This window comes from Phocoena sinus, chromosome 17, assembly GCF_008692025.1.
Source record: "Phocoena sinus isolate mPhoSin1 chromosome 17, mPhoSin1.pri, whole genome shotgun sequence".
Lineage (NCBI taxonomy): Eukaryota > Metazoa > Chordata > Mammalia > Artiodactyla > Phocoenidae > Phocoena > Phocoena sinus.
In genome coordinates, this window is record NC_045779.1 from 46108239 (window position 1) to 46128722 (window position 20484).

At 48.4% G+C, this 20484-nt stretch overlaps 1 protein-coding gene and 1 non-coding gene across 3 annotated transcripts; both read right to left on the reverse strand.

Annotated features, from left to right (window-relative positions):
• Nucleotides 1–12515: 12515 nt before the first annotated feature.
• On the reverse strand, nt 12516–12588 carry TRNAE-CUC. The gene has a single exon. It is a non-coding gene; the product is annotated as a tRNA-Glu (tRNA).
• Nucleotides 12589–12773: 185 nt separating this feature from the next.
• KLF10 (Kruppel like factor 10) lies at nt 12774–19283 on the reverse strand. Of its 2 annotated transcripts, none has more exons than XM_032610318.1 (4): nt 19110–19283; nt 15706–15939; nt 14692–15601; nt 12774–14398 (listed from the first exon to the last, which is right to left on the reverse strand). In XM_032610318.1, the coding sequence occupies exons 1-4, from the start codon at nt 19143–19145 to the stop codon at nt 14139–14141; spliced, it is 1440 nt and encodes a 479-aa protein (XP_032466209.1). In that variant the 5' UTR covers nt 19146–19283; the 3' UTR covers nt 12774–14138. The 2 variants fall into 2 exon arrangements, with proteins under 2 accessions (XP_032466209.1, XP_032466210.1); XM_032610319.1 differs by lacking the exon at nt 19110–19283 and adding an exon at nt 18351–18374 and having other exon boundaries at nt 12775–14398.
• Nucleotides 19284–20484: the final 1201 nt, after the last annotated feature.

Genomic DNA, 20484 nt, shown 5'->3' on the forward strand with positions numbered 1-20484 from the left:
CCCCTGATTTTGGATTTCAGGTCTCCAGAACCGTGAGAGAACACATTTTTCTTCTTTTAAGCCGCCCAGGTTGTGGTAATTTGTTACAGCAGCTCTAGGATAAGCTCCTCCCACGTACAACTTTCCTGCTCTTTCCCCGTCAGGATGGCTGGCGTGAAGACAATTGCTCGGGTCATCTTGCTGAGGCCAAAGGAGCCTCAAGATGGAATGAGCCTAGATTCCTGAATCACTGCTAAGAAGGGGCAGGAACACCTGTGGGGCACAGGCCACGTTAACTGTGGTAAACCTCTGTTTTCTGGATTTAACTGTTATAGCGGCTGGTCAAAGCGATCTTCAATACCCTCCGTCCATCGCCACCATCACCACCACGCATAAAGCAATAAACTGACATGCTAGTTTGCACGGTGGTCCTGCAGAATTTATCATTCTAGTCACTCACTGAACACGCTGATAAGCCCTGTTGTCAGAACTGGGAAGCTGAGAATCAGACCCTCTCCCTCCAGATAAACAAAACAAAACAAACCTGGGGGCCAGGGGCCCAACCTGCACTCTGCCAGCACCTTGCGGGTACGCCCATCAGCGCTTGTCTCTCCTGGTTGCACCAGTAGAGGCCTGAAGCAGGAAGGATACGTAAACCCAGGGCGAGTTCCCCATTTCTGCCCCTCCTGGGTGGAAGCACACAACATGTGGCTGAGAGGCGTCCTCCAGTCCAAGAGGAAACCCCTTGCCCGCTGTGGGGCTGGGCAGGGAAAGTGGCAGCAGGCTGGTCCGGAGGACAGGAGAGGAAGCATGAAGCCAGGGAGGATGGGCCCGGAGCTGGAGTATCCGAGAGGCAGGCTGGGCTCCACTGCCCAGGGCTCCAGCTGCCTCAGCTCTTGTCACCATGCACAGTATAAGTGGCCCTCTCTAGGGAGCCTGGCCAGGTAGACTTGATCTGTGGTGGTGTGACAAGGCCCCTGCCCATCCCAGCACTGAGCTCCTTGGAGGCAGGAATGCATTCTGTGGACACTCTGCCCCTGGCCTCTGTAGATCGTGGGAGCTGTGGTGGTGGATGATTCTGGAACAGGAGGCTAAGGTCAGATTGTGAAATGCCCTGGATGCCATGAGACGTTTGGGCCCCGCCCTGTGGACAGTGGGGGTGACTCTTAGTAGTGGGTTTTAAGATCTGCGTTTTAGAATATTATCCCTGGGGACGGTGACTGCACAGAGTAAGACCACAATAAACACTTGTGTGTAGCCAAAGGAAAGCAAAATTCGATATTAATGCTCATCACGTAACATGTTTCAGTCTCTCTCTCTTACACACGCACGTGTCCCCGCCCCTGTCCGACCCTAAAAGCCAGGACGTTATGTGGATGTCTGGTTTCCAATGGGCTCCCTAGACAGCGGGCTGGATGCAGCGTTCTGCTGTCATAGAATTCGCCAGTGAAGACAGAGCTCACAGGTAAGGATTGAAGTGCCCCCTCTGCTGTCAGAAAAAGGTTACTGCAACCACACAGATAAGGCCACGTCATCCTCAGTTTGTGCTCCATGAATGTAGGCACCCACCTGTGGGCAGGGGTCCCAGCCAGGGGCACTGCCTACCAGCTAATGTGGAGGAGGTTTCAGCCCAGTGACGTTTCCCTGGAATCCAGGTGTGGGGCTCCCCCCACCCCAAGCCCGCTATCCATTTTACTTCCTTTCCTTCCTTTTTTTTTCTGGCTCTGAGAATGTTCTTGGGAGCCTGTGGTCCAGAGAAGTCTTGGAGGGTCATTTGTGCCAGCAATAAATCCCTCCATTCCTGCAGGGAAGTCGAGGGAGAGTCCTGGGTAGTTCACTGGGTTGAGTCCATTCCTATTGGCCCAGCCCAAAGATCTGCCCAGGGAGTGAGACAAAAATAGCAGCAGATACTGTCCCTGCCCAGAGAGGTGACAGTTCCCAGAGAAGGCGACAATGGGTTATGGGTCAACGTGACAACAGGTCAGGACAGGATTTAGCTTAGGGCCTGAGAAACTTAGGACAGTGGACCATGAGGAAATAGAGAGACTGGCCGGGAGGGCAGAGAAGCCTGAGAAAATGTAATGGAAAGGATGGGGCTCCAGGTAAGCATCTTAAGAACGGGTGGTGGGGCTTCCCTGGTGGGACAGTGGTTGAGAATCTGCCTGCTAATGCAGGGGACACCGGTTCGAGCCCTGGTCTGGGAGGATCCCACGTGCCGCGGAGCAACTAGGCCCGTGAGCCACAACTACTGAGCCTGCGCGTCTGGAGCCTGTGCTCTGCAACAAGAGAGGCTGCGATAGTGAGAGGCCCGCGCACCGTGATGAAGAGCAGCCCCCGCTTGCCACAACTAGAGAAAGCCCTCGCACAGAAACGAAGACCCAACACAGCAAAAATAAATAAATAAAGTAATAAACTCCTACCCAACATCTTAAAAAAAAAAAGAACGGTGACATCCAAGCTGCCCATGGTCCAACTAGAGGAGGGGTCAGAATGAACCAAATGGGGACAAAAATCCACCCAACAGAAACCCAGAGTTCCTCAAATTCCAACTCCTTCCCCTGGCCGAGGCTCAGACTCTGGCCCCATCAACCTTTCCCGACCTTCTGCCGCCCTCTCTGCAGGCCTTACAGGCCTCATTCCTACCTCTGCTCTGCCTCGGTTGCTCCGTTGCCTCCCCTCCATCCTCTGACACCCTCTGGGAGGAACCCTCTCCCGCCGCCTGGCTGGGCCTTCAGACAGTGTGTGCCAGCAGCGTCCACACCTCAACTTCTGCTCCTAAGGCAGTCCATCCCCAGGGGAGCAGGTCTTCAGGGCCTTTTCTCCAGGCAGATCAAAAGCAGAAGGGGAGGGCTTCCCTGGTGGCGCAGTGGTTGAGAGTCCGCCTGCCGATGCAGGGGACACGGGTTCGTGCCCCGGTACGGGAAGATCCCACATGCCGCGGAGTGGCTGGGCCCGTGAGCCATGGCCGCTGAGCCTGCGCGTCCGGAGCCTGTGCTCCGCAACGGGCGAGGCCACAGCGGTGAGAGGCCTGTGTACCGCAAAAAAAAAAAAAAAAAAAAAAAAACAAAAAGCAGAAGGGGACTTTGATGAGCCCGGTTCCTGGAAATAAACAAGGAGGACAGGGGTTCAAATGGCCCCCAGGGACTACCCTGGGAGTGGACACTGGGCTGGAGTCAGGAGCATGGGACAGGAAAACCAGTAACAGATCTCACTGGTAACTGCCACAAACCACTCCAGGATACTAAGCATGCCAGGAGGTCGTTTTTTTTTTTTTTTTTTTTAAAGACTTTGATGTGCACCATTTTTAAAGTCTTTATTGAATTTGTTGCAATATTGCTTCTGTTTTATGTTTTGGTTTTTTGGCCACGAGGCATGTGGGATCTTAGCTCCCTGACCAGGGATCGAACTCACTCCCCCTGCATCGGAAGGCGAAGTCTTAACCACTGGACCACCAGGGAAGTCCCAGGAGGTCACATTTTATTAATCAAATCCAATCTATCAAGCTTCTTACTGAGGTGGGGAAAAGCCTGAAGTCAATGCTTTTGGAGGCTCCCTTCACTCATTCTGTGCAAGAAACCTTGGCACGCACTTAGTTCAGAGGAAAACAGATGAGCCGTCTATGTGATGCCTATGCTGAGTGCTGGTCAGCGAACTCGGCAGTCGCTCCTGGAGGGTCCCAGTTCCTCCAAGGGGACATCCGCCCCACACCCTAGAAACTTTGGCCCATTGGCCTCGAGCATCAAAACTCCAGTTTGGGGGCCTGTCTTTCCCAGCAATCCCACAACCTCGACCATCCCAAGACAAAATAACACATCATCACTTAATGGGCTTAGAAGTTCCAAACTGGCAACCAGCCAACATAAAGGGTTTATGGTCCTGTGAATTAGATGTCAAAAGTTAAAAATCAGGACATTGGATACAGAAATCTAGATTTCCATGGAGAGTGATGATATTATATCACATTGTGAGTGTACTTAATGCCACTGAATTGTATACTTAAAATGGTTAAATGGTAAAATTTTATGTATATTTTACCACAATAAAAAAATGTATAAAAGGTCTAGATTTCCTGCTTCTTTGAAAAATTAGAATACTGGGCAAAGTACATGAGGAATCTCTTTGTATTATTTCCTATAATTGTATGTGAATCTATAATTATCTCAAGAAACATTTCGATTAAAAAATGTAAAAAAAAAAAACCCAAAAACTATTCCACAAAATTGTCTTCCCACACAGCAACATTAGCACCTTGGCCATCTCTGCTCATTCCCTATACACGAGACTTGTTTCCTTTATAGGATCTGCCCAACTCTTCGTGTAGACATTTGGGTTTGAGACCCTGGACTCTTCCAAAAGAATCTTAAGGTTAAAGAAAGTATGGTTTCCAGGGTGGCCGGCACACCCTCCCTATATGTTACCTCCTCCCCGGGGAAGAGAGCCTGGATGTCAGGAATGCAGGGATCCAGCAGCCTTCCTTGGATCCCTGACCTCTCCATGGGCTCAGGTCTTTCCTTATGTGGGCATCCATCAGCTGCTCACTAGTCAATTGCATGGAAAGCCTGTCCTTTGAGTCTGTCTCAGGAGACAGCAAAGACCAGGAGTCCCAGGCAGTGGTCAGACCAAAACGAGCAGGGAGAGAGGGGTGCGGGACGTGCGGGAGAGGAAAGAAGGTGGGGTCCCCAGCGCCCAGAGGCTGGCAGTGGGAATCCTGGGGAGGAAACCCAGGTTTAGTAATTGGACCCTGTTCTGGGTTGAATTGTAACCCTCTCCCACACAAACCCAGTTCACATGTCCTAACCCCTAGGACTTGTGAACGTGACCTTATTTGGAAATAGGGTTGTCGGGGAGGTAATAGTTAAGATAGGTCATTCCGGTAGGCCCTATTCCACTATGACTGATGTACTTATAAAAGGGGGAAATTTGGACACAGAGACACACACACAGGGAGAATGCCAGGTGACGATGAAGGCAGAAATGGGGAGATGCTTCTATAACCCAAGGAATGGCAAAGATGGCTAGCAAACCACCAGAAGCGAGGGGAGAGGCCTGGAACTGATTCTCCTTCACAGCCTTTGTTAGGAACAAATCCTGCCAACACCTTGACCTCAGATATCTGGTCTCCAGAACTATGAGACAATACATTTCTGTTGTTTCAGCCACCCAGTCTATGGTACTTTGTTACAGCAGCCCTGGCAAACAAATACAGACTGATCCCAAGTAGTTCTGGGATGGGCCCTTCCCCTTTCCTGCCCTGAAATGACCTTTAAAAGTGAACAAGATGGTCTATGTTCAGTGGAGAGGAAAGAGATATTTCTAGACAAGAGAAGTAACGCGAGCAGAAACAGGCATTGACAGGAGGCTATTGCGACGGGGAGGGAGGTGGGAGTTAAGATAATAATGCTGACTAACTTTTCTCCAGCACCTCCTGTGTCAAACATCCTTAAAACAAGTTGGTTTGAGGTAAGTATTAGTATCATGCTCATTTTACATGTGAGAAAATTGTGGCTCAGAGAAGTTAAACAGTATGCCCAAGATCTGGTAAGGGGGGAAAGCCATGATTTGAACCTAGAATCAGAATAGCTTGTTTGTAACTTTTCCAAGCAGAGGCAAAAGGAATTGATACCTTAAGGCTCACCCTGATCGTCTAGTTGGCCTGGGATCCCTCTGGTAGTTTAGCCGGAGTGGGGGGCGGGGGGGGGGGGGCGGCGGCGCTGGGCTGAGCCTCCTAGGACCAGTCTGACCTGAAGCAGTTCCTGCCTGTTAAACCTATCCCACACATGGCCACTGGGCAGATTCAGTGTTAAACCAGCCAAACCGGAAGAGAGGATCCAGGGCCAGGGCCAAGTTCTTACACCATGTCTCTCCTGCAGTGACTGGTGGTTGCTGCAGAGGCCACCCAGAGTGCCTACAACACTGGCCAAGAAACGCGGGGTGGTTTGAGCATGGCCACACTGACACCCGTTGAAAAGGATTTACTTCACAGTTGCCAAAGAAAGCCTGAAAACAAACACAAACAATCCAAAACATTCATGTTCAGAAAAAATGGTCAAAGACCTCTTTACCCAACCCACAGGCCTAGGGAGAAGAAGTTGGCTAGGTTTAGTTCATCGTATGCGATAGTCAGGGACTCAGCTGTCTTGTCAAACCTTGAAGTCTTTATGATCAAACAGCACAGGTGTCACTCCAAAAACTGCCTATGACATCCTTCATTAGAACCCCCTTTTTGGTCCCTTAAGGCAGAATTCCCAAACAGGTTAATCTTATACCCAGACAGGATCCTTGTGGCTGGGGCATTTGAAATGCAGATATCATCACTCTCATAAACACTTAAATGTCACTTAAAACATAAACACTTAAATTCACGATGTGCCAGGCATTCCTAGTGCTTTATATATGCCGATTCATTTCATCCCCATACTTAATCCTAACTTTCTTTAAACCACATAGCCAGTAAATGGTGGAATTAGGATCTGAAAACTAACAGTCCAGAGCTTATGCTTTTAACCACCATACCACACTGCCTTCTGAAAATATTTAGGGAAGGAGATCAACATTTTACCCTTTGAGCATTTGTGATATCCTCACCATCAAAACCAGGCATAAGGCAGCTGTTGCCAGCCCCATGCTCTTTCTTTCCTAGTCCTTAGAGCCGTTAAGGACAAAATGCTGGGAGATACCTGCCCACCCTTCCCTGATTCCTTCAGCATCTCCCAGAGGATTCTAGCCTCAGCCTCCCTTCCTACACACATGATGCTTCAGGTGAAAGGAGTAGTTTACCCCCATTAAACACTTGTGAATCTCAAAATTAAGGAATTACTTCCAGAAGGTCTAGTGAGTTATCTAAGACAGCATCATCACAGTGGCTCATCACCTTTGCCTGTTTTCCACCAGTGCAACCAGGATGATGGTGGTATGTGAAGGGAGAGGGCTGAGGGGTTTGCTACTCTGTCCAGGTAGACAACGTAGACACCACCAAGCACCGTGCAGCAATGCCTCCTTGTTCAGGATCCAGGACCTGGGACTTGGCTGCTCTTAGTTATGCAAATATAAGACACTCATTGTTATGGGGGAAGAAGTGTCTCAGGTCTTTTGGTCCTTTAAGGTCATCCCCCTTAACATGATATACAGAAGTGGCCCCTGGAGAGAGGTGAATAAATGCACTTGGCGCAAAGCAGTCTCAGGAAACAAAAGTGATAGTATCAGCCAGTCTACCTTTATAAGTCAAGGTTATGCCACAGCAACAAACAATCCCCCAAATCACAATGTCTTAAAACTACAGAGGTTTAGTTCTTACTCATGCTCCTTGTCATACTCTTTCCAGAGCTAAGGTTGACTAGCTGAAATATTGCTGGTCCCCACACTAGAGGGAAAGAGAGCTCTAGAGGGCTGAACACTGTCAGTTAAATACTCTGGACCAGAAGTGACACGTCATTGCCATTCCAAGCCATTGAGCAGGCTGGACCCCACCCTGCCACAAGGGAGAAGTCCAATGCTACCGTGTGTCTAAAAAGCGGAGAGCCTGAACTATTGGATGAACTACAGAGATGGGGACCAGATTCCCTTTCTGTTTGAAAACCATTGTGATTTGAACCACGCTGACAACGAATAGAATGGAGGTGATGAATAGCATAGGAGGCCTCATGGCTAGGTTATATCCACAACCAGCAAGGCTGACTACAGCCTTGACTAAGTTTTCCTGGTTGAACTAAATTTAAATTGGAGATGAGAATATATAATCCCTTAGAAAAAATCAAATTGAACAAATCTAAACATGGATAACAAAAGACCATCGTGATGCCTATTCTGTTCACATTATTGTTGGGATCAGAGAGAGGATTCTGAATCTGATCTATGTCCATTGTCAAAAAGAATGCTTTCAGGTATGTAATGAAGGAAAACTTTCTTTAGGATAAAGGGTATTCCATGACTAAGAAATACCTGAGTGCACAATTGAAAAAATATGTCTCCTGAATGGCTCGGAATCACACACTGCACTGGGCATGATGTCACTGCACCGTGTGACATGCGGTAGGCCTTAAAAGTATTTAGCTCTCATAGGAAATTTACCAGATACTAGAAATAGAAACTTAAGACTAGTTTAGAAAATACTGCTGTAAGTGTATTAAGATGGACCAATAGAGACTGACATATGTTGACCAATATTATGGGCAATACTATTTGTATATATATATAATACATAGGCAATATTATTGTATCGCTTCAAAATTCATACATGGAAGTCCTAATTCCCAGTACCTCCTCAGAATGTGACTGTACTTGAAAATAGAAACTTTAAAGAGTGAATTAAGGTTAAATGAGGTCATTGGAGTGGGCCCTAATCTGACTGGTGTCCTTAAAAGGAGAGGAGATTAGGACACAGACATAGAGGGAAGACCATGTGAAGACACAAGGAGAAGGGGGCCATCTACCAGCCAAGGAGCGGGACCTCAGAAGAAATCAACCCTGCCAACACGTTGATCTCGGACCTCTAGCCCCCAGAACTGTAAACAATTTTGTGAACGTTTGCAATTTGACCTTCGTCCCTAACAGGAACCACATTATGACCATTTCTAACTGACATCAGATTGCTAGCCCCACCTCCAGGGGCCTTTTCTGTCAATGACTGATCTCAGCGTGATAGTGCAATCCCCATCACTGCTATTGCAGTGGTCCACCTAGCATTTGTTTGCTTGTTTTTCTCAGTTTTCAGATCTAATTCTACCTTGGGAAGCAAGTCAGATAAAGCATTATAATCCCCATTTTATACATAATGAAACTGAACCATGAAATAGTCAAATTGTTTAGCTCATAATTAGTCAGTGCAGTGCACAGGCTCCTTGACCCCAGAAGTTTCCTTTCCCAAGGCCACACTGTTTTACTTTGTCCCTGGGTAATAAACACTCAATACTTTATTTTGTGTGTGTGTGGCCGCACTGCCAGGCATGCCGGATCTTAGTTGCCCGACCAGGGGTTGAACCCAGGCCCCCTGCAGTGGAAGCTCAGAGTCCTAACCACTGAATCACCAGGGAATTCCCCAGTAAACAATACTGGGACTTTCCTGGTGGTCCAGTGGGTAAGACTCCACTCTCCCAATGCAGGGGGCCCGGGTTTGATCCCTGGTCGGGGAACTAGATCCTGCATGCCACACCTAGGAGTCCACATGCAGCAACTAAGACCTGGCGCAGCATGCATGCATAAATAAATAAATAAATAAAATGTATATATATATATTTAAAACAGAACAAAACAAAAAACATTCAATACTTATCTGTTCAAACTAAAAGGATGCCTTTTGGAAACTGATATTCAAGGTCCAGATAATCTAATCATAGAAATAGAAAACTGCTTCTACCCCAGCCTACCCTACACTTCATGTTATTTCTTAGCTTTTCATTTTCTTCCTTGAATCTCATTTTTTCCCAACCCAAGCAGTGCCTCCACTGACTAGCGGCTAAACTTAGAATTAAAAATTAAATTATTTCAAAGAAATCAAAGAAAGATAAGGTGTCACTTTCTTATATTTTGGGGTACTCCCCCCCCCTTTTAGCATCCCACTGCCAAGCTGGTCAATCAAGTTCAAACTGGGATTGTTGGCATCCATTGAGTAGAGCACCGTGAATTTCTAAATCTCTGTCAAGATTAGGATGCCAACTGGCAGGGGAAGCTTAAAACAACCTCATTTATCTGGCCCTATTTAGTTTTATTCCTTCCACTGTGGTGGGGGGGAAGTCAGTTGGACATCTCCAGAAGATACAGCAGCGAGCAAGATACACAGGGTGCTTATCCTTGGGGAGTTTTACAGACATTAAGCAATTTCAGTGAAGGGTAATGATTATTATGATAGCAGAAATGTCAAGGTAAAAGGGCAGGGAAACATTTCCAGCAGTCAAAACAGCATATGTGACAGCTCAGAGCTTGGACAGGATGTAGAGAATAAGGTGGGAGTGGGTTGGGAGATTGGGAGCAGCTGAATGGTGCAGGGTCTTCTAGGTCTGCTTGGGACACTTCAGCAGCCACTGGCCACACCTGAAATGTGGTGAGTCCCAATTGAGAGGTGCTATAAGCATAGGATATATACTGGATTTCAAAGATTAGTACAAAAAAAAGATGTGATGTATCTCATTAACAGTTTTATATTGATTATATGCTGAAATGATAATATTATGGGTTAAATAAAAACATTTAAATTGCTTTTTTCTGTTTTTATTTTCTGATGTAGCTCCTAGAAAATTTCAAATTCCCTATGTGGCTCACATTCTATTTCTCTCCGACAGCCTTGAGAGCATTGGGAAGGGTCTGAAGCATTTTAAACAGGGAAGTGACATGGTCAGATCTGCATTTTCAAAAGACTCTGTGGTAAGGAGAGAGGATGGTGGGGAGACAAGACCCGAGGCAGAGAGACAGTTTAGGGGCTGCTGCAGTTGTCCAAGCAGGAGAGGGTGGATTAGACAGGGTAGTAGCAATGCAGGTAGAGACAACGTTTTAAAAGTCTGCTTACTAATACCAAACAGCTCTCATTCCAGGGAGAAATGACAGGTTGAACTGTATGAAATTTCCATCTTTGTCAATCAAAAATGGTTGAATATTGAAGGAGCTAATAAGGGCTAAAGTTGGAATAGTTGAGTCACGAAATAAGAATAGTATTGTATTATAACCCAAATAATGACATAAATGTCCATGAGTCCATACTGACATAAAAAACGGAATAAATAAATAAATGGGAGAGAAGTAACAACTCTTTCTTATAGAAAATTCCAATGAATAAATAATGGAGGAAATAGGAAATCACCATTAGTATATCACAGTAATAACTGCCTCAGACAAGATCCACTTAAGGATACTAAAATGAGCGGGAAAAAGCTGACATAGGTTATTTGTGTAGTCTTAAAGTATCTCCATCCAAATATTTCATAAAGCAAGAAAGAGTCAATTTACAGTGGAAAATTCCAGCAGATATCACCACCTTAGCCATGTGATGCAAGTTAACATCTCCCATAATACAGAATGACATCCCATATTCCTTGATATCATGCACTGAGGACATTACCACTCTGTGGTATCTTCCCAATTAATGCATAACCTCAATCTGATCGTGAAAAAACATCAGACAAACCCAAACTGAGGGGCAGAAATAACTGACAAGTACTCTTCCAAGAGATGAGAGAAGACTGACGCATAACCACAGATTGGAGGAGACTGCGGAGATTGACAACTAAATGCAATTTGAGACCCTGGATTAGGTCCCGTAATAGCAAGAAGACATGAGTAGAAAAACCAGTGAAACCCAAATAAGGTCTGTACTTTAGCTAGTAATATTGTACTGAAGTTAATTTCTTCATTTTCTTAAATGTTCTATGGCTATGGAAGATGTTATCTAAAGGGGAAGCTAGATGAAGGGTATATGGTAACTATTTTTGCAACTTTCTCTAAGTCTACAATTATCTAAGAAGAATTAACTGTTAAGAGAGCTGAATATCAGCAATTTCATATAGTTCAACTTAATATATAAATCAGACAAGAAACAACCAAAACTGACATGCTAAAGCTACACTAAAACCACATTATCATAACATGCTACAAATGTACTTGTTTGGGGGACAACTTTTGCATCAAGATCAGAGCCTGCATCAACATTCAACTCATATATAATACTCTATTCAAATGATTTACAATATTTCTAAGGAAAAGTGTCAGGTGTCAACTAGGACTGGGAAGAACACAGCAATGGGTGGCACAGTTCCACTGGCTTTGTCATTACAAGGGACTGGGCTTTGGAACAGGCAGAGATTACTTCAGCCACCTTCCTTCATTCCCACTTCTGAAGACCTGCCACCATGAGGAACTCTAGGGGTTAGGATGGTCCAGGTCCCAACACAGAAACTACAGAATGGCAAGGTCCCCTCCAGCAGCTGTGCTGTGCTTAGTGGGTGTAAGTTTCCAAGAAAAGGATCAGCAGCTACATGGATGGCTCAGGATGCCTGTCCTACAGCTGGTGCCAAGCGAGCACACTGCCCCTCACCATGGCACTCAACAGCTGGGCACCGTTGAAGATGTTCTCTCATGACAAGGTAGTCTCAGAGCAAATTAAAATACTAATCTCCAAAATTATATGCCATACACTAAGTAGCATTTACAGCTCCTAGTTCTACTGGCAAGTGACTGGCAAGTATTTCTCTTCAGAGGTGGATTAGCTTTCATGCAGCTGAAGTACTAGTATGTTTATTGCATTTAAGGTATCACTGAATGGTCTGAGTTAATCTAACTTCTAGAAGTAATTTACTCTTTAACAGGTCAGGCTTCTTTTCATTTCACAGCAGTCATTACTGTAATTACTCATGTGGTGTTCCCTTTAACTCAGTGCTACTTAAGGTTTTGCTGGGAGCCAGAACTATATTTCAACCCCACATCATCAAAACATACAAAAATGTTTTAAAATGGTAGATATCTGGCCTTGCTTTGTGTGTGTGTGTATTTTAATTAGATTTTATTTTATTATTATTATTTTTGGCTGTGCCACATGGCTTGCAGGATATTATTTCCTGGACCAGGGATCGAACCTGGGCCCCTGGCAATGAGAGTGCCAAGTCCTAACCACTGGACCACCAAGGAATTCCCTGGCCTCGCTTTGCATACTGTCTAAATTGATTACTCATGTTAAATATATACTCCTGCAGTTCTAAATTTGAATGAGGCCCTTCGAGAAATTCAGACCATAAGTCTTTGGAGAGCACCACAGTGATCAATGTCAAGGTCAGAGTGAGAATGGTTTCAACAAATACAATCAACCAATTATATATATACCAAAGGAAATTCTTTATTGTAAACAAGATATAAAGTACAACAAAAGAAATATTGTGCAAATTGTAAATCACAAGGATTTTTTTTATTAAAAGAAAATTCTTTTTTGTTTTCCAAGGGTCCAAAGTTTTGATGGCAGAAATCTACACCCAATATAGAGAAAAATGTTAAATGGAAAGACATAATGACATTTTTCACTATATATTTTAAACAACTGACTTTTGTTTTACCACTGTATATATCATCCACTATACAAAACAGAATATAACAGAAATACTGTTAACAAAAGTGAATGTCCTAATTATTTTTCTACCTATCTACTTCCACATTCCCCCCCCCAATAAAAACTCCTATAAATTAACAGGACATTTGTCCACTTGTGAATAATGTTCACTCACTTTCTAATTCAATAAAGCACATGTTATATCCTCATAACATAAGGGTACTTTACTGATGTCCCAAGCCATCTTTTTGAAGGAGTTATCTAAAATTCTTAATATCCCTTCTTTACAATATGTGTTTTCATCTTCAATTTTTTTTTGAAACAAAGTGCAGTGTATTTTAGAATCTACGGAAAACACATTGGTATACAATTTTCAAATCTACACAGGGAATTGCAGCCAACTAAGGTTCAAAGCATAATAAAATGCCTAGTTATAGTCATTTGTTAGACTTTTAAAACAAAAACGCAAAAAAAAACCCTGAAGCTACACTTCAAAGCAATTAAATTAATGAGGATTCCAATTCTTTGGGACCTCTTCAGCAATATACAGTTGCTCAATTCCAAACGTCAGCAACTAGTGTAAAAATGCTAGTTCTAGATATATTTAACAACTATGTCCACGAAGTTGAATGGAAAGACTAAGAATAGTAAACAAGATAACTCTAGGAAAGGATAATGATATTCGCGATAATACAAATCAATTTTACATCTCCATCTCTGTACCGTAATGTTTACTTCCAGTCTCTACACTCTTGAAACCAGTGCTTCTGAAGAATCACATTGAAAAGTTGGTCTCAAGTATAAATGGTGAAAGTAAAGTAACAAATTGTGCACACAAATTCAAAATCTGTGCTACCTGTGGTTGGGCTGACCTCACCTGAAACCTTCAAAGAATACTGAAAGGAATAAACTTTCTCATTTCTCTTACGTGGTAAGAAATGAGTCCTGCCACTCTTTGAGCTGCCTGTGGCCGTAGCACTTCTTACCATCTAACCCAGGCTGGGCCTTCTCCCCAGGCCGTGGGGCTTCTGCTTGCAGCCCGCACTGGAGGGCCACAGACTTGCAGTGGAAGCATTTTTATATCACCACTGGCTTCTGGCTGTGACCAAAGTTAGTCTGATTCTTTACCATCCGTCTGTCACTGTGTGGGAGCAGGGGTTGGAGGTAGGGTAATGTCATTTAACTTGCTCACTTCCATCTGCCAGTTTGGTAGCTTCTTGGCTGACAGATGGCGCCGGGCATGTTTGGTCAAATGGTCGCTCCTCATGAACCGCCGGTCACACATGGGACAAGCGAATTTCTTCTCACCTGTGTGGGTTCGTCGGTGTCTGGACAGTTCATCTGAACGAGCAAACCTCCTTTCACAACCTTTCCAGCTACAGCTAAAAGGTTTTTCTCCTGAAACAAAAAAAGTCATATTATTATTATTATGCATTTATAAAGTCGCTGTAAGTTACATATTAAATCATATTTAAGATACTTTATTAGACATTTAAAGAATCATCATTTGAGAAATTAAAAACACCTTGACGAAATCTTTTAGAAGACCTTGCACTGGTAAATACCATCCACTGAATTGGCTAATAAGGCAAGTTCTTCCTTAACATGCCTGGTTTACATTTGTGATCATTGCCAAAAAACCTTCATCCAAATTTCTAAGACTTAAATATGAAATAAGAAATGGTTGGTACCTGTATGCGTTCTCATGTGGGCCTTCAGATGAGAACTTTTAAAGTACGTCTTGCCACATCCTGGATGGCTACAGATGTGACTTCTTATCCTTGATGAGTCAATCTGAGGAGTGACTTTTGCTGCTGAAGGAGAAAACCCTGGAGCAGGGGCAATGGGAGAGAGTCTGGTGCCATTTGGGCTCACCACTGGAGGCTTGGGGTTCTGAACAACGGGCTGGGGTACAACAAACATGACGGCGCCTTTGGGCACCTGAGTGCCCATGAATACAACAGGTGGGCAGACGGCTGGCGGCTGACTGGGTGGAGTGCTGGGGACGACTGTTGTCACAACTGGGTTGTTTGCAGGGAGGGGAACCATCTGGCAGATGACGGGCATAGGTGGCACTCCCCCTGTTGATACTGCAGGTGGAGAGACTAAGACCGACTTTTGTTGTGAGGACATGGGGACCGGCTGAGATCTACAGATTACTGTCTCTGAGGAAGGCACAGAAAAGTCATAAAGTGCAGCACTTGCTTTCTCTTCAACACCTGCCACTGTGTCTCTCTCACGTTTGGATCTGTTTGGTGACACAGCTGCACAAGGTATGTTTTTTCTTGCAGTCTCAGCATTTAGGTGGGTTCTTCTTCGAAAAGAATTGTCCTGATAGTTAAGGATGCTGGCTGCTTTCACTGGGCAAGATCGGTGGTTACACAGCTGGGCATCAGCTGTATGACGAATCACACTTGTTGCCTGAGCCTTGGGGAGTTTGGGGGCAGGTACTGGGCTCTTCTCCTCTTTGAAAGGTGCAGCAGCAATGTGAGGCTTGGCAGTATCTGACGATTTGAAGTGTCCAGTAGATGGCGCTGGTGCCATCAGATTTGACACTTGAGAGGGTTCAAAGTCAGAGGGACTGTAAGGTGGAGTCAAACACTAGAGCAGAGAAATACAGGCAACAGCGTGAAGAACAGTAGAGTTCATTACATAAATTATAAGAAATTCTCACTTACACTCATCTTTAAAGCAACAATACTTACAAATGCTGGGACTGTATGAAAATCAGGTGTACCCGGAAGCAGATTCTCTTCCTCTGACATATCAGACACTGGAGTAACGGGTCTGCTTTCAATGTATTTCTTAAAATCAGACTTCCAACTGCAGCTCATTGACATAAGTGCTTCTACGGCTTCAAAGTCACTTTTCTCTGCAGTTTTGTTCCAGGAATACATACTCTCTTTTGATCTTTCAGAAATCATTTCCATTCGTTCCTCCTATAAATACAAAAAATTAAATGCTATAAGCATATTGTCATCCACATGACACGCAGAGCAATGTGCAATTCTTTTTACTATCTGCACAATTTTTCAAAATAAAACTTGAAATAATTTTTCTCATCCCTACTCTGATAGTAATACTGATAAAAGTCTTCCTCATTCTTCCTCTCACACTTAGGCCTGAACACTGATACCCTTGCAAAGTAAAGAGGAACTTATTACCATTATGAGGACCAAGACCAAAGGTACCAATGTACTTGTAATCCAAAAAAGAACTGCTTGGCTTAGGAAAAAAAAAAAACATTTTATATTCTTTCCAGAGTAGTCAACTGCAACAGGAGTCAGACAAAATAACTGAGGGAAGGCTCTGCAAAAAAGTCATCTTCTTTCAATACTACAGGTATGGGGACCTGGTGGTCCAGTGGCTAAGGCAACAGGCTCCCAATGCAGGGGGCCCGGTTTGATCTCTGGTCAGGGAACTAGATCCCACATGCACGCCTCAACTAAAGATCCTGCGTGCGGCAACTAAGACCGGGGCAGCCAAATAAATAAATATTTTTTAAAAATCAAAAGAAATACTACAGGTATGGTATGAGATCTTTTCAGGTATGAGTTCCTACCAGAAAAAATAAAGGGCCAAAACTTTCTTTTAAAAAGGCAAAGTATAGTGGACAGAGCTGTGGTCTGTTGATTTGGGTGTGACCTTTGGAAAGAATAATTTCAACTTCTTCATGTTTGTGTTCTCATTCACTGGATCTTATACTTAACACAATGGTTTGCTATGCGTAACTATGACCAGCTAATGCAATAGCACAAAAAAGAGATAATCAAAAAATTTAATATGCGACTTAAATTTGCAAGAACTCTGATTGTAAGGAATCTTCAATAGTCAAAATAGAATCTTATTTTAATTTTTTAAAGAACTGCTCCTTGACAAAAATAACAGCACATGCTTTATATTTATTTGAACAACTCCTTCTATCAGGTATTTAATGCTTCATATTAAAGTTCCTTAAAGTGCACTAAAAGTTACTACCCTCCATCTCTCCAATTTTCCACCAATGTGATCCCATTCATTGGTCAAAGTAGAGATTGTGTAAACACACAGAAGAATTGTCTTTACGTGGCAAGGTATTAATCTCAACACTTGCTGAAAAAAACGCATAAACCCTTCGTACTGAAGTCTTAAGAAGCCACCGCTCTTGAAACATCGCTAACAATGCAATTGCATAATCGCGGGTCCTTTATGTAAGCTGCAACGGACAACGCATGTTGTGTAAAAGCCTCAAGACGCCAATGCAAAGGAAAAAAGAGAAAAGGCAGGCAGCAGGGAAGAACAGTGTGAGCTGGGAAGGGCAAGGAGAAGTCGGGAGGGGAGGAAAGGGAGTGGGCCGCGAGAGAGGCAGGAAAGGGAAGCGCGGGCGGAGGCGCGGGAGGGGAAGGCAGACGAGGGGCGGGGGCGGACGGCGGGGGAGATCCTCGCTGGCTGGGACAGACGGATGGGGCCGCCCTAGTCTCATTGAGGCTCGCGGGTGAGTCATTGGGAACATTCCTCGCCGCTCGCACGTCCCCGCGTCCCTGCCCCCGCCATTGGCCAGCAGGCCGGGCGGCCCGGGCTGGGATTGGCTGGGCCGCGAAGGGCGGGGGCGCGGAGGAGGAGAAGGAGGGGGCGAGGCATGTGAACAAAGCGTGATCAGCGGCTGCTCCGGGCGGCGCAGGAAAACCTGAACTGGGAATTGCCGCGCCGTCACCTTTCACCTACTTCCTGAGCCCGCGGGCCCCCGCCCTCGCGACGGCCTGGGGGAGGGGCCGCGGGCGCCGCCGCCAACCGCCCGGCAGTGCGCGCCCGAGCCCGCGGGGAGGGGCGGAGCCGCGGGCGCCGGGCTCCAGGAGCGCCCGCCCCTTCCAGCTCCCCGCGAGCCGCCGTTCCCTTAGGAACCGACAGCGGGGCCGGGCCTCACTCCCGCCCCTGGCGGAGGCCGGGGCTGGGTCACTCAGGGACGAGAAGCTCCCCGGGCGCATCCGCTCCCGGCCCACCCCCAGCCTCCGCCTCAGCTGCCGGAGGAGGAGCCGGGTCCCCGCGGAAACCCGGCCCCCGCCCTCCTCCGGCTGCAGCCCCCGGGGACCCGGCCGAGCCCTCGGCGCTTCCCGCCTACGCCTCCCGCGGGACCTCAGACCACCCTGACTGTCCCCGAAGATGCGCGTCCCCTCCCCGCGGTTTCCGGCAGCACCGGCCCCCGCCAGCCGCGCGTCTCCACGAGTTCCCAGACGTGCAGCCCCAACAGGCCCCGCTCCAGACGCTCGGCTCCACGGCCTGCGGCTCCCGCCCCGACACGCTGCCCCCGCGTCTCGCAGCCCGCTTCCCCCCGCCCACCTTCCCCGCCCCGCTGCTGGGTCCCGCTTCCCACCCTCCCATCTCCTGTCGCCGAGGCGGCTCCCTCCCCCCTCCAAGGCGTCCTCAGAAGTCGGCCACCTGCCCGCTCCCAAGATGGGGAGTCTCCTCCAGCCGTATTAGGGGGGGCAACTCCCCGGTCCCCCTCGGCGGTCCCGGGCCCACGTGCCATCCCCCGCACCCACGCCGGGCGCCCCTCCCCCAGCCCCCGCTATCTGCTGAGCAGCCCCGTCCTGCAAGCCTCCTTTCAGAGCCCGAGATGGGGAGCCCCCTCTCCTCTCCAGCGGACACCCCGCCCCTCAAAAGCTTCTGGGCAGCCCCCTCCCACCCTGGGTCGCATTCCTTATCCAGACGGAGGCTTCTCTCCCCGGCGCCAGGTGCAGGGTGGCCCCTTGTCCCCCTTCTCCTTCCACACCTCCTATTCTCACTGACAGGGCAGCAGCCCCCTCCTCATTCTTCCCGCCCCTCCAGTCATCCTCCCCCTCACCTGCTTCAAGTCTCCCAGCGGAGCTGCCCCTTCCCCTCATTACACCTTGAGCAAGACCCTCTCTCCTTTCGTCTCTAGCTACCCGCCTGCTTCTCCTGCGCCCCTCCGCGACGCACACGCCCTCACTAATGCCCAGTCTGCAGGCGGGAAGCCCCTTCCTCTCCCACGACTCCGCTGCAGCCTCAGTCCTCAGGCGAGGCTAATGTCAGGGGCTCGGGGTTCGCGCCCCCGGGGGCCCCTCAGACTCAGCGAGGCGGAGTAGGGCAGGGGCATCCCCAGGTCACTTACTGCAGCCTGCTGGAGAGAAGCGCCGAAGTTGAGCATGGTTGGCTGCCTGGCCGCCGGCTGCGAGCTGACTGGCTGCTAGGCTGCTTGGCTGCCTGGCCACAGACGGGCGCCCGGAGACACTCGACGCCGCTCCCGCCACCGCCGCGCTCCGCGCCGTCTGCCCCCTCCCCATTCAGGTAGCCGCTCCGCCTGCCCCGCGCCGCGGGCGGGGGTAGGGGCGGAGCCTTCCGCCGGCCAATCAGTGACAAAGGTGTGTGAGGCGCCGGCCAATGGGCTCGCGGGGCCACGCGTGATCAGCGGCTGCCCGGCAGCGTGAAGCTTGTGTCAGTGGAGCGTGTACACAATCTCCGGCAGCGTGTTCCCTCGGCCCAGCCCGAGGGAACTCCCGCCACCACCTGACTCAGTGACACCGCCCCTACCCCTCACCCACCCCCGCCTGCGGTCCCCTTCCCTGGCCTGGGGGGGCGGCGCGGAGGACCTAGACCGGAGGCGCGGCAGCGGCGGCGCGCCCAGGCACTGCGGAGGGCCGGCCCCACGTGGGAGGTGGGGTGGGATGCCCGCTCCGCCCAGTCCCCTCGGCGCGAGGTCCCATCTCGGGCCGCTGCGGGATAGGCAGGACGCGGGGTAGCCGAGCGGGGGAGGCGGCGGCTGCAAGCCAAGGGTCCGGAGCCAAGAGATTTGCATTTGGAAGCGCCGATCTCTTGCGCGTCTGGCGAGAAAGCGGAGCCCGGTGACCGACTGAGCTGCATTTCTGGAGCATATGCTGGGTTTTGCCTCGCTGAGCCGTGGGTAGCACGAGGGAGGGGCGGAGAGGGAAGGGTATCCTGTCATTGAGCGGACACCTGCTCCTGCGCCCCCCGCCCACGCCCGGGCCGCGGGAGCTGGCTCGACCTCCTCAGCTGCACTGCCGGCAGCACTGCCCGCCCCCGTCTGCCCCGCCCATCCTTCCTCCCAGGCTGTGGAGAGAATGGTGTGGGGACTGCAGGAAGCCCCGAGAACTAGACCAATGGGATGATGGGGGGCCGTAGACCAGAGTTTTTATCTTTCCCGGGAGCCGAAGCTCGGCTGCAGAATCGAGTTTTGAGCTCGGTGTGAAGTTTAAAGTGCACTCTAAAAGCTGTCTCAAAGGCAGACCCTACCCCTCCCCACGCCCCCACCCCGGGCCAGGGCCTCCGGAAACGCCCTGCCAGGAAACTGCTGGTGGGGATGGGGCGGGGCCGGGTCTCCCGCGGTCACCAGGCGCCAGCCGGGGCCAGCCTGCGAGTGGGTAGAAGTGGGAATGCTCACCACGCCCGACACGGAACGCCCCGCCCCCGGGCCCGCGAAAGCACCAGCCCGCCCCCCCCCCCCCCCCCGGTGCAATCCCGACTTCCGA